Genomic DNA, 14,033 nt, shown 5'->3' with positions numbered 1-14,033 from the left:
TTCTACATGACATTCATTTGCACGCTGACATTTGATAAAATTATTAGAATTATTTTGTTACTGTAGAGTATTTTACACTTCTGTACTTATATTGTTAATAATTAACGGTACTACTGTACCATCTTGTCAATTCAATACTAAATGGCACTTTTGCCAGGAAGAAATTCATGTTTTTAGTGGAGTAGAATATGGAGATGTTTAGGACAAAGTTTAACTGCACACAGCTTCAGATATTCACAGTTAGATTTTCTTGGTAGTTATTAGATTATATCTACTTTGCATATAGTCATATACATCAGTGTTACCTCCCAGGATAAAATATATACATTGGTATAAAATATTGAGCCAATTCAAATTATTTATATTCTTTCAAATCAAAGTAAGAAAAAGATCAACAATCAGACTACAATCTGTGAATTACATCACCTTGTTCTCTAGGATATTTTGAAGTTTTATAGGCCAAACGATTAATCGAGATTATTCTATAATGAAAATAATTGTGAATTTCAACCCTAGTACAATTTGCTCAACAGTAGCGATTTGTACGAAATTAGACTTGTGGAACATTAAAATTGTTTAATGAGCAACTGTAAAACATTTTTTGTTTATAATAGAAGATCCAATAAAATTGTGTAACTAAACTAAAATACGTGTGTAGTTTAACTAAAAACTAAAACTTAACTAACTAGGGTGCTCTTGTGATCACACATTCATTTGGTCAAATTGACTATAATTTCAACGCCTTCGCTTAACAAAATGTAGGTCTTTTAAGATACTGGGTCACTCGAGGACATAAAAGAAGACTAATTTTTATTAGCCATTTGTCGTCGCTCTCCTATTGGCTGCCCTCCTTCTATGGCTCTTCAGAATCTTCTCTTATTGGTGAGATTTGCGGAAAATGAACTCGTGCTGTGATTGGATGATCCGCCTGTCTGGTTGTTGGATTTGTAAAAACGGATCCCTCTACGCGTCGTTGTTGTAGGGCGCCGTCCGGCATGTCTTGTTTACGTTGAGGTCGGAATAGTAGCCTGCGGTACAGCTAAACGTTTCTGGTAAGTTTGTTTAATAGTATTTAGCCACAATAACCGTATGCAACTAAACTACGAAATGAGAAAATCTCCAGTTGCCCCATAGAAAGCACTTGAACGTTAAGAGACATGACAGCTCCCGGCTACGGCTATTCTCTGGTGCAGAAACTGTATGGTACACACTATGAATATCGGCGTTAGCCAAACCATGCACTGTTGACGGAGTTACAATAAAGCTCTGCTCAGACGTAGCTAAAATGTAAAACCCACACTACTTTTATGATAGCCATTGTGCGACATACGATAACGTTAGCTAATGTTAACATACGTTAGCTCATATAAGTTTGAATGTGAGACAGTGTCCATTCCAGCAAGTAGACCGCGCTCACTTTTGATCGAACCGCCGCTTCCGTTTGATTGAAAACATTCACTGAAGTGCAGTCGTATTTAACGTTAATTACCGCTAGCTATGAAACCGGGTCTATTTCCATTTCCTGATATAACGTTAGCGAGCTTTAGATGCAGCCAACCTTTCGCTAACGGACTGCAGCGTAAGATAACTAATTTTGATGTGCCAACCACTGGCAAAGACTGGGAGCTCAAATTCAAAAATGAGTTTTGTTTTTTTTCCCTCCAACATAATTATTGCTGTGATATTGACTATTAAGAATTTCTCGATTTACAACACCGTTTCAATCTTAAGTATTGATTAAAATAACCTCCACCATGCTTAAATTTAATTAATTCCGTTTCATGCAACTAGAGAAAAATTACATATTTGTTGAGAAACAAGTGTAAAACCGTTTACAAGACATGTAAACCTTTTGACTCTATGAAGGACATTCCTCAAAACCAGATTGACTGTGCCTGTGTCAATTTAATATTTTAAATTCCCCAGAAATGCTGTCACAAATACCCCTCAACTGCTGTACTACTAATGTGCACCAGCTAAATGTTTATTTTAGTTTTTACCTTATCTCGTCTCTACATTTGTCACATTACATTACATCACTTTCTATTTCTCTGTTGTTGTTTTTAGAGCTGGAACAATTAGTCGATTAATCGATTAGTTGATCGAATAATCATTATAGTCATTTTTCAAGCTAATATCTCAAATTTCTTAGCTTCTCAAATAGGAGGATTATATGCTTTTCTGTTTTTTATGTGATAGTAAACTGAATATGTTTGGGTTTTGGACTGTTAGTTGGATAAAACAAGACATTTGAAGAGGTCACCATGGGCTTATTGTGATGAAAATTGTGATTGCCATTTTTCACTATTTTCTGATATGTTATATACCAAGCGATTTAATTGAGAAAATGATCAGGATTTTATTAGATTATGAAAAGAATCATTTGTTGCATCCCTAGTTGTTTTACATATGAATGTTCAATTTTGCAAAAGAAAAGGTAAATATATAAAAACGTATACTATTCTTCATTTCAGAATAAACCCCCATCACAGAGATCAGAAAAGTAAGTGAAGCCTCATTTTTAAGACCTGTTTTGAAGTGTTTTCATACTGATTTGATACCCTGCATGTTTGGGTTTTTTTCCGTTGTTGGTATTTACAGATAAGGAGAAACAAGGAGAGAAAGTGAGAGCAAGGGGATGTTGACTCATTCCTCTGACCCGCTTCCTCAGATAGTTTGTCCAATGGATGAAGATGCTATTCCCCCAAACCGTTTCTGTAGTGCACCTCCCCACAGTGAACCTCCACCACCTCTCCTCCCCCTTTCCTCCATCACTCCCAGGTATAGTTGTCCTGGCACCTTTTTTTTTGGTTTCTTTTGCTGTAGGTGTGTTTTCCCCTCCTTGCTTTTTGACACTTTTTTTTTCCTTTATTGACTGAATGGTTTAGGATTTGCAGACACTGAGTACATTCTGTCGAAGTTTTGCTGATAACTGATAATTTCCATCAGAACTGATAGGAGTACAATGTATTTTCGCCATTGAAATTTATCTGGTATACTGCTATGCATGGTGCAGATTTAGATAACACTGTGGTCTCAGCACTTGTTCTGATACATTGCAAAAGGCAACATTTCTTCAAGGCAAGTTTCTTCAGTCAACAATGGAGATGAACAGCAAAAACTATCTCACCTGAAATGCAGAAAGCCTTTAACACTTATTTTGAAATAGCATTTTAAAACAGCAGGTGGATCTTTGAAAGCTTGATGTAGATGTTGACGGTCCCACCTCAGCTGAAGACAAAAGTGAAAGTGAATCTGTTCCCTGCAATCGGCACACATTTATATGACATGTACAGAAAGTTAGATTGTAATCATCACTTTACAGTTGGCTAACAAATTAGGTTATCAAAATGATTATCATATTTATGCTGTATATATTGCATCAACAAATGTTGGTCACAACTCACAAGTTAAATATTGGTTTGAGTAAGGATGATGTATTTTTAAGCAATTTTGTTTGTGATACTTAGGGATGTCCTGAGCAGATCCAAAGGATCATATTTTAATGGGTCGGTATCAAAAATAAAGCAGATCAAAATCTTTCCTTACTGAACTTTACTGTGTTTTGTCCACCTCAGCCTGCTAGTGTTGCAGTGCGGCTCTCCCTAATGGCAGCTGAGCTCTACAGTGCAGCATTTCACTGCATATACAAGTGAAAATTAGAGTGTGTGAATGTGAAAAAGTATTTGGTCACACCCATGAGTGACTCTGTTCTGACACCCGAGTTGGCAAAATAAACGGATTCTCTAAACTCATACGGTAACTAACCTGTTATCAGTCTTCTCTTATAAGCAAAGAGCAGTGTACAAAACATATCAGACTCAGTGTCGGCAGATACCCATTAGTAAAGAACTGGGAATGGGATTGGGGCCAAAAAAACTGGATTGGGACATCCCTAATGCAGATACCGATGCATCGTGCATTTCTAAGACTTACAGTACTGTTTTTTTCCACTGTATTTGGGGGAGAAATAAAAGCTGCATATTGGCTAAATTTACAAATTTTTGAAACATTCACAGCTGTGCGAATGATGGAATATCTGGACACAGAAGGAGTGGTCGCATTCAAGGGAACAGAGCACAAACTCCTAAAAAGCAGAGCAATACAGACATTGGAGCAGCTCAGAAACCATCCAGACAGAGTCCGTCCCCCACAAAGAGACAAGGGGAGAGTGGGAACATGGTAGGAGGTTTAAAAAGTCTTGTTCAGATACTCTTCCATAATCAAATGAGTCACTGCTCATGCAGCGCCTATGCATCTGTGATTTGTAGGTACAAGTGTCACAGTCCAAGCAGCCAAGAGTTGAAAGCACACATGGACATGAGAAACAAAACGAGGTCAGTTTTATCTTTCCTTGCTCTAGATGTTCTCACACTCTATCCTCTCTGTCTCTGTCAGTCTCTCAGTCTTTATCTTACAGTCTGTCTGCATGCCCTTTATGGTATTTTACATGTAATAAGGTTGTCAGTGTCTAATCTGGTTGCACAGCAGCTGTACTGTGGGTCTGTATGCCAACATTGGAGACCTGTACAGTAAACTGGCTGTGAGGGTTAATTGAGTGATTTTAATCCTCCTTCGCGGTCTGCTGCATCTAACACAGACAAGCAATGGAGGGTCTTAATGTGACCCACTAACGCTTAGACAGCAGATATTGCAGAATGTAATGCATCTTAATTTGTCTTCTCTTTACCTTGTCGTTCAAAAATTGTTTAAATATTGAGTTTGAATATGTAAAAGTTCACAATTATCATGAATGCATAGTGCTTGGTTTAATTTTGGAAAAAAATGAAATAGGTTTGGAAAACATTTAACTTTTTTCTTTTATAAATGGAAAATGAGCCTATAATGCTTTTTCACAAACAGCAGCATTTTAGCGTTTTCTATTTGATGTTTAGTTGGTTGGATCAGCAGCTCAGATGGTATCTATGCTCAGCCAAACACTGCTTAATTTTCCTAAAACAACTGTAAAATGTTTATATTGTATTATATGTATTTATTTTACAGGATGGATTTGATTTTAGTTTTGTGGCAGAGCAGCGAAATACGTAAGTGTTACAGTTAAGTTTTCTCAGCTTGTGTATGCATGACAATCATTTTGTTGATATGGAAGTGTTTACTTAGACATTATTTGTGTGTAAAAACTCTTCACACAAATGTTATTTTTATGCCCTGATCAGACAGGCTGTGGTTTTTGCAGTGAGAGGTGTGTTTTTTATTTTTTTATTTTTTTCCAGTTGTCTTCTTCTTTTTGCAGAAGCACTCTGAAGGCCTTGTGTTGAAAAAAAAAAACTTTAATTCAGAGCAGAAAAGCGACCTACATCATTTGCATCCATATTTTTTTCCCCCGCTTGATTGCAATTGTTGCTGCTAAGGGTGACCCAACCAGTTATTAAGGTTTAGGGGGCAATTACTTTTTCACTCAGGGCCATGTAGGTTTGGATTTTGTTTTCCCTTAATAATAATAACAACCTTCATTTAAAAACTGCATTTTGTATTTACTTGTGTTATCTTTGACTAATATTTAAATTTGTTTGATGATCTGAAACATTCAAGTGTGAAAAACATGCAAAAAAATAAGAAATCAGGAAGGGGGCAAACACTTTTGCACACCACTGTATTGATGCTTTCACGAGAAAATATATGTAGGTGTTTTTATTTGACATAATGACACTGTCTGCCTTGTGAGTTATGTTTGAAAGTTGAATTTCCCTTTGCTGTTTTTTTATTATAGGCAAAAGGACTGGGAAAGCCCTCGGAAGAAACCAAATGTCTCTGCGGCAGAAAATGTAGTCGAACAGTTTGACAGTACCACTCAGAATCTTGACACCACTAAATCTGATGTGGCTACATGCGGGGGATTGGCTGTTGGACACACTGTTGAAAATGCATCTGCCCCGAAGGGATGGGTGATCGGCCCCTTGTTTCAGTCATTCAAGTCGAAGATGGCCTGTTTCACAGAGATAGTAATGAGTCCGGTTAAACTCTTCAGAGCTAATAGTCCTCCACCATCCATGGACCATCCAGACAAACTCAATAAGTGTGAGCTGCAAGCTGATGAAACATCTGATATTGAACATTCAGAACCAAGCGATGTGTTTCATCCAGAAGCACAAAGTGAGAATGGAAATCAGGACGGCAAAGCTAATCAGCAGAGGCTCACTGAAGTAGAATGTGTGCAAAATGCAAAAACTGTTGCTCTTAAATATTCTAAAAAATTGTCGTTTGATGTGGAGTCATCAACACACAGCTCTGAACTGGCAGATGAATGTGCAATAACTCAGAAGGAAAAAAACTCACCTGATTCTGTGCCTTTGCAACACAGTCCCTTACCCTGCATTGTTTCTGAGGACGTTCCAGAATCTGATGGGTCCGTGATTAGGTCCTCTATACTGTTACAGCCCTCTGTCAGTGTAAGTGCCTCACATGAATCCAAGTTAAAGATATCCAGTGCCATGGAGGCCCAGAAAGGCAAAATGGTTGTCCAGCTGAAAACACTGCCTAGGAGGTGTTCCAGAAAGAGAACTGAAGCAAAGAAAGTTGCCTCTAAGACTTTAACATCTGAAGTCACAATGGAAGAGTCTTACCCAGAGGTTATTGATGAGCAAGTTTCTCACATGAATTTAGTCAAATCAAACAAAGCAGACTCAAGAGACATTGACAAAACACTGTCATTATCTTCTTCAGTCTGTTATGCTCAGCCTGATGGTGATGATGATGATGGCAGGAAAATGGAAAGTTGCCACTTGGTTTGCCAAAATCTCTGGAATAACTTAACTGACAGTGACAGTGCTATTGGAAGGACACTAAAGCCTACTTTGGATACTCAGCAGCTGGAATGTCAGCTAAACCCTGAAATGTATTCAGCTGCAGGTCTTGGGAGAGCAAAGAGGGGGCTGAAACTGGACTGTCATTCCCAAGACTTTGTGAAGAGGAAAAGATTGACAGCAAATATATGTACAAAGGATATAAAAACACAAGAGTTATTAAATGTGGCTTCAGATAGTGGCGTATTGAGAGTGCTAAGACCAACAAGAAAGGAAGTGTCTACAAATACCATTGTAGATAGGGAAGAAATGGTGAAGCCTGCTAGAAAAAGACAGGCAGTTTCAACAAGAGCAAACAAGAAAGGAAAAGGTGGACAAGAAATGCTTGCTACCATAAATAAAGCAGTGTTAAACATACAGACTGAAAGTTCCTCTGATGTGATGTTGGTTTGCTCACTGGATAAAAGCAGTTGTGTGTCAGAGAACAACCAAAAGGGCAGCAGCAGCAAGGTGAAGCCCAGTGGTTCATGCAAAAGACTGAAGACAAGAACAGGTCTTGGTAAACCTGATGTAGGCATTGATAACTGTATGGATCTGGAAACCACCATGGCAATCATCTCTACAAAACAAGTAGAGCAGGAACCGTTATCAGAAGTCTTTGACGGTTCTGATATAAAGCAGCTCCAGACCACAAACAAGTGCAGGAATATAAACAAAAAACCACTAAAACGCAAAACGCCAAACCAAGCGAGTTCAACTACAGAATCAGACAGCACTTTGGTTTCTACCTCATCAGCACTATCAATGGAACCATTAGAACTCACGCCCACAGCTTTTAATAACTCTCAGCATGTTCAAAACGAGGAGAGCATGAAAATGGAGCTGAACCAGCCGTCCAAGAGACCCAAAAAGGGTTTTAGAGGTGCTGTTAAATTATCTGCGTCAGGTGGGACTCAAGAGACAAAGCAATGTATCCATAACCTTAATTTGATAACCAAAGAAAACCAGTCTAAAGAAGGAAAAGGTAAAATGTCAATGGACCCTTTATATTTTGAAATGACACCTTTTGAAAGTAATCACCAACTTGTTCCTTCACCCTCCCATCTTGATTTAGACTATGTACAATTAAGTAATGAAGTTAAGCATGTTATGGATGAGAAGGAAAAGAGTACTGCTTCCGTGGCAGATGAGGTATTTCCCACTGATGCTGAAGCCAGTAACCACAGCAGCATCAATGTCTCTAGGTTAAGGTCTAGTGCAAGAAGGGTTAACATTAAGCCAAGGAGAACAGATAACCAAAGGAGAAAATGCAGGGTTTTGCATATTAGGAAACGTAAAGGTGAAGAGGTGACAAACTCCATCACTATGGATGATGCAGACCTGGTTACAGAAGGAAGCTCATCAGAAAATAGCCTTTCAAGGCGCCTGTTACGCAGCTACTCTTGCCCAGAGATCCCCTCCCTCCGTTCCCATGACGCAACTTGGGCTTCTTCTCTGCATTCACCCCATCACAGCAGGATTCACACACCACACCAGCATCAGTCTTCCCACATTCCTCTTGTTCATCATGCCCACAAATCCCTGCGGCGGGCTCGTCGACACACAGTCTGCAGTATAGAAGTGGAGAGGGAGATCGCCCCTCTCTGCCTTCGTAAGGAGGTGTACCCATCCAGAAGATCTGTCCTATATGACAGCGCCACCCAACACTTGTCTCCTAGTCTTGCACTTTCTCCCAGCACTTCCCTCTCAGCTCTTGCTTCCTGTTTCCTTTCAAGCCCCCTGGCTTTCCTTTCTAAGAAAGTAGACAGCAGAGGAGCTGCTGCCAGCCCCAGCAGCAGCTCCTCCTCCAGTCACATTTCCTCTCCCACTGCCTCTTCTTCGATATACTCATTGAGCTCCTCAACATGGCGCCTTCCAGGATTCCTCGAAAGAACTGACTCTTGTAGTGCTACCTTGGACTCTAGCAGCAGGTAACGCACTTTTTAAAAATCTGTAGTAAGATGCTCAAATGTTTTAGTGCTTTGCTGATATTAACTCTTGGCTTCTTTGCAGTGGGAATCCCCTGGAGTGTGAGATTGAGAGAAGGCAACAGAGTGAAGAGGAGGATGATGGCGAGGACACAAGCTCATCCAGTCAGGAGTTTGAAGATGTAGGGTTGAGAGAAGAAAAGGCCTTTTCTGATTCTGAAATCAAGGTATGCATTATCATATGTCAGTATAAGACATCTTGTACTACAGGTGTAATAACACATTGTTATTGTGCATCATTTTATATTGAATCCCTTTTGATTTTTGGATTTATGCTCAGTTGCCAGTTTATTAGGTACACCTAGATAACACTAATGCAGTCTAATACAACAGCCAAGTAATAAATCCTTCCTTAAAAAGGCGGTGTAGTTCCTTATTCGTCCAGGAGTGTTCTATCGTAGAAAAGGTTTCAGTCGTAGTCATCTGGACACTGTTTTCAGAATCGGCTCCCATCCGGAAGTCATTCTCAATTGTGAAAAAATGGGACGGGAACTAGAAATTTAAGCTACTCTGTGTTACATAAGCCCTGCCCTCAGGAAGGAATCTGCCTGAGTATCTGTTAATAGCTAGTTTCACCTGAAACTGACCTTATAGTTTCCAAGATAGCCCAGTAATCAGGCCTATTGTTTTTTGGCTGCATCTACTTCATCACTGTTAAGTACCTGATTAGCATGTGATTGGCGTGACCAGGGTGATAATACACTGTGATAGACTTTGGGCAGATTGAATCTCAGACCACCATTTCTGTTCAAAGAGGGGTTCTCTTTTTTTCACAAAAATGGCTTCCTTGACACCCTGTTCAAACCAACTCTTCTCTCTACTTAGAATCTTCCTTTAAAAAAGGTATAATATTCACTTTTTGTTGAAACTATTTGAGAGATGTTGATTCAACTTTATGGACATTTGGTGGCTGTAGTTTGTGTATATTTTTGTCACAGCTATATTTCGTAATGCTTTCAGAATGATTTTGTGTTACTTATCTTCTTTTTTCATCATCACAGGTGGTGCAAAAGCATGAGGAACGAGGGAAAGTGTCGTCTATTAGAATTCGGAAAACTTTACCTAAACCTCAGAACAACCTGACACCCATGGGTCTGCCCAAACCCATCAGGTTAGTACCCTATATACATGAGCATGACCTAATGAGCACGTGACCTAAGTGTGAATGAAGCGTTGGTTGGTTACGTGTTATTATTTTTGCTGCAAGTACTGACTCAATGCTTCAGACATTGTTCTTTGTTTTCTTGTTGCAGCCAAGAGGGCTTTCAGCATATAATTAACTTACTTAATAATTAACTATAAAATCACTGAATGTGCTGCATTTATTTATGCACTTATCACTTACTAAAGGGTCTTTACTGTATTTCTGCCTCATTGTTGACCTCAACAAATCAACTACATTTGAACTAATCAAATGGATGTCTCTTTCTCCTTGACCTCCTTCCACATAAGCAAGATCAGCAAGTTCAGGTAGACAGCCAGAGTAAGCTAGGGGGGGGTACCTGGCATAGGTTTATAAAAAAAAAAAAAAAATAAAAAAAAAAAACATAACCAGGACAAGTGCTGATAAACTATCATAATTCCTTTTGTTGCCATAGCACTATAAATATTGTTATTATTTACCTAGCTGGTGAATAGTAAAGCCTGGATTCCACCGGACACAGCTGTGTTGCGTTCTGGCTGCCACATGGCCGCCGGAGCTGATCGCGGCCATTCTAGACAATGCTTGTGATTCTACCAGATGCGGTCCCAGAAGCGGCTCTCCGCACTGATCCGCAGTGAATATGCAGCAAGTCTACTTTTGATGGATGTCACGTCAAACTGCACAGAGCAGATTGAACCGGGCAGGAAGTCAGACACAGCAACGGCATAGAGAATCCAGTCAATTTTCAAAATAAAATGACCTGTGCAGACTCCTGATCATATATCAACAGAAAACACAACTAAAACAGACAAAAAACCCATTTAACTAAGTAGGCTACTTACCCATGGTAGAAGCACAAAAGCCAAGGAAAAAGGACCAAATCAACAAGTCAACAACATCTGGCAGGCAAAGCGCTCTGCTTCTGAAACACTCCTGGTGCAGTATGAAGCTGCTTGGAGGGCAGAACAAAACTTGCTCTCACATGCGTTGTTAAAGAGCCGTGCCCGGTGGAATCCCGGCGTAACATGTGTGGCAAGTTCAAAGGGAACTCTTAAGCAACAGTTTTCTAGCTATTGTAACTTGTCTGGCTGATTACCAAACACTGGGTCAAATGCAAAGGTCTATAAGGACTTTATAGATGCAGCCTGTAAGTAAAAGAACTTCTGTGCTGATTTTATAAATATACATGGCCATTTCTGATCATTTGAAGCAAAATCAAACTTGTCCTCACTATTTAACACGTTAAATAGTCATGCAAAGGTCACTCTTCTGCCTCCATTATGTTAGCGTTTGAAAATAGGCCAAATTCTATTGGGTCACCCTGTGCCCTACCATTGAAAGTGAATTTATGTCAGTGTCAATACATGTCGTCTATTTAACACTCTGATTAATATTCAGACTGATTGCCCCCCACTTATGTTTCACAGGCTGAAAAAGAAGGAGTTTAGTTTGGAAGAAATTTACACCAATAAGAATTTCAGCAAACCCCCTGAAAGGTAAGGTCAACATTACAACATGAATTGTAAATGCATGTTAAATGATGCATATAAACACAAAAACACACACTAGATATTTCATAAAGGTTAACAATTCATACGTCTTGAGGCAAATATTTTGCATCTTCACCACCTTTTCCCTTTGGACTTTGGAATAGTAAAACCAACTTTATCTATGGCACTATGCTGTGTTACTGGACATATGGAGTTGCAGGAGCCATTTATTTATTTATTAAGTAATGAGTCAGACATTTAATAAATAAATAAATCAGTTTTATTTAATCAACATGTATGAGATTGCAACACAAAATGTATCCGCATAAAGTTGGCTTGGGTGTGGTCTTGCTGTTAACACGTTACAGACAAAACTAAGAGAAACCCTATAGCTACACTAGCAACCGTGTGATGCTGTGACGCTCATTACACACCACAAAACAAAACCGTTGAGTGGATTAAAAATGGAATTCCATACTACTCTCTAATTGTATACAGTATATACGTAATCTTTATATTATACTGTAAAATAAGTAAAATGTAATGTTTTTTGTTTTCTGAGGTGTCCTGGAGCTGTTTTACCACCATCCACAATTAGGTTTTTACTTTGTCCGGCTGTGAGCAGTTCCTTTATTCCCTTTATGCATTGCATTGTGGGAGTGTTTTGAGGGTACTTTGTTTTGTTATTTCTTCAGTGTGAACACACTACATACTCAAAACCTGCTTAGAATTAGTATGCAGTATGGATTTGGGACACAGCTACAGCGTCACCATCACATTGTTGCTGCTAGTGAGACCAAAACGTTTCCCCACAGGGTGGCAGCAGAGGAAAGATCATGTTGTTACTTCTATCAGCTGCATCAGCTAACATTTAGGGTTCCGCAGCCTGTTGCACCAGCTGTGTGTAAGTTCAAACTTAGTAATAATTTACGTTTATAGCTACGCTAAGTTGTGATTTATGCATTACTAAAATAAAAGCGGTTGCATTCCATTAATTACATGCCATTTTGCAACACAGTAATCCAGTAGAGACCTAATTTATTGATATAATTCAATATCGATCTAGTGTACTACAATATGCTACCATGCCAAGTGGCTCATGCCAGCCAGAAAGCTAATGCGCACGGTAACCATGACGATGGAACTCTTATCGTTGATTGGCCACTTGCCTTAATTATGACTTTACGTCCAAACTAGTTAGGTTATGCCCCAAGTAATCAGGGTGCAACTAATTTTACTAGCTGATTTAGTTACAAACTAACCAGTAGTTACTAAGTCTAGTGTCGACTTTACACCCTAACTTCGGAGAGAACTTACACATAGCTGGTGCAACCCAGTGCTGTACTCTGTATGGGAATGAAAAAGTGCCATTCGTGCATCATTAGTAAATAATATCATTGATTGGAATTCGTTACTCGTTTCAGCCGGCTGGAGACCATATTCGAGGTGCCTCTCAATCGCCGGAATGGTTCGGAGTCCTGGTTTGGCCAGAGGCGTGTCAAGCGATTTTTGGAGTTCCTGGAGGTCGGCGAGGCCAGAAAACCAAAGAAGCCACTTGTTGGTTTTGCTAAGGCGGGTATTTCATCTTCCAGGACAAGACGAGGGTGCTTTCCTAAAGATGAACGGTCCCTCAGCGTGCAGGATGTGGACTCACTTCTCTGTGCCAAGCTTGAACAGCTGAATTTGTGGTTGATAAATGATCAGAAAGACAGTTGACAGATGCCTTTTTTAAATGTTGATTGTTTGGCAGCCATTAAAAAGCACTGCAAGAGATAATACTGTTTATGTGACTATTTCTAATGTGTTTTCAACATGAAGATTCACATATGAGTCTTCCAGCTCTTTATTTTTTACTGTTTGTCTGCACAATCAGTGTATAGTTGTTGTGGTGACAAGTTATTATTGAAGAATTACATGTTCGTTCTGTAGCATGTGTAGCCTGCAAGGTGAAGAATAAGGCACTATAGCACCATAAGTGTGTTGCCTCATAGAAGTTGGTTATAAACATAGTGGTTAAATGCATTATACAGTAAGTCACTTATTTGTCATTACTTCACTCAAACCTCTGTCGTCCATTATTCCCCCCACCACTTTCCATCTGCGATCAGTGAAACTGTCTAATGGCAAACGTTGACATCCTTGATTTAAACACTTGTTACAGTATCATAGCATTTTCGTTATATCTTAAGTTTCTAAAATCTCAGACTTACCCAGAGTATTACAAATCTGCACAACCTCCTTGGGTGAGTGATGATGCCGTTTTGTTACAATGACTTTCTTTTCAAAAATGACAATGCAGAATGCATCTGATTTCTTTTGCGCTGTCTTGTTTGAAAGAAAACATGTATGTATTACACAAGTAGTAGTGACCTTGCAGCGTCATTGTAAGTTATTTTATAAAGGCAGCTATTTTTTTTTAAATTAAATGCTGAATATAGCTTTTAAAAATGCCAGCAAGAGATTTGTATTTGCTGCAACCAGTTTCACAACCAACAAGTTTCTGTCCACTAATTTTATGTACGGTCAGGTGTGTCGTTAAGCAGCATGCACCGTTTAAATCAGTTTACTCAGCTCAGGACAGACCCTGTCAATTAGTTGTTTGTAATTT

The 14,033-nt window shown here is 39.1% G+C and overlaps 1 protein-coding gene across 3 annotated transcripts; it reads left to right on the top strand.

The window, feature by feature from the left end:
* Window positions 1-895: 895 nt before the first annotated feature.
* On the top strand, window positions 896-13,943 carry prr14 (proline rich 14). Of its 3 annotated transcripts, none has more exons than XM_044181086.1 (11): window positions 896-1,052; window positions 2,475-2,503; window positions 2,602-2,781; window positions 4,020-4,182; window positions 4,272-4,337; window positions 5,005-5,045; window positions 5,732-8,734; window positions 8,817-8,958; window positions 9,793-9,902; window positions 11,363-11,431; window positions 12,850-13,943. In XM_044181086.1, the coding sequence occupies exons 3-11, from the start codon at window positions 2,639-2,641 to the stop codon at window positions 13,139-13,141; spliced, it is 4,029 nt and encodes a 1,342-aa protein (XP_044037021.1). In that variant the 5' UTR covers window positions 896-1,052; window positions 2,475-2,503; window positions 2,602-2,638; the 3' UTR covers window positions 13,142-13,943. The 3 variants fall into 3 exon arrangements, with proteins under 3 accessions (XP_044037021.1, XP_044037022.1, XP_044037023.1); XM_044181087.1 differs by having other exon boundaries at window positions 2,589-2,781; XM_044181088.1 differs by lacking the exon at window positions 2,602-2,781.
* Window positions 13,944-14,033: the final 90 nt, after the last annotated feature.

The sequence above is a fragment of the Siniperca chuatsi genome, linkage group LG21 (genome assembly GCF_020085105.1).
Source record: "Siniperca chuatsi isolate FFG_IHB_CAS linkage group LG21, ASM2008510v1, whole genome shotgun sequence".
NCBI lineage: Eukaryota > Metazoa > Chordata > Actinopteri > Centrarchiformes > Sinipercidae > Siniperca > Siniperca chuatsi.
The sequence above is the reverse complement of the archived record's forward strand: the minus strand, read 5'-3'. Positions and strand labels throughout refer to the sequence as shown.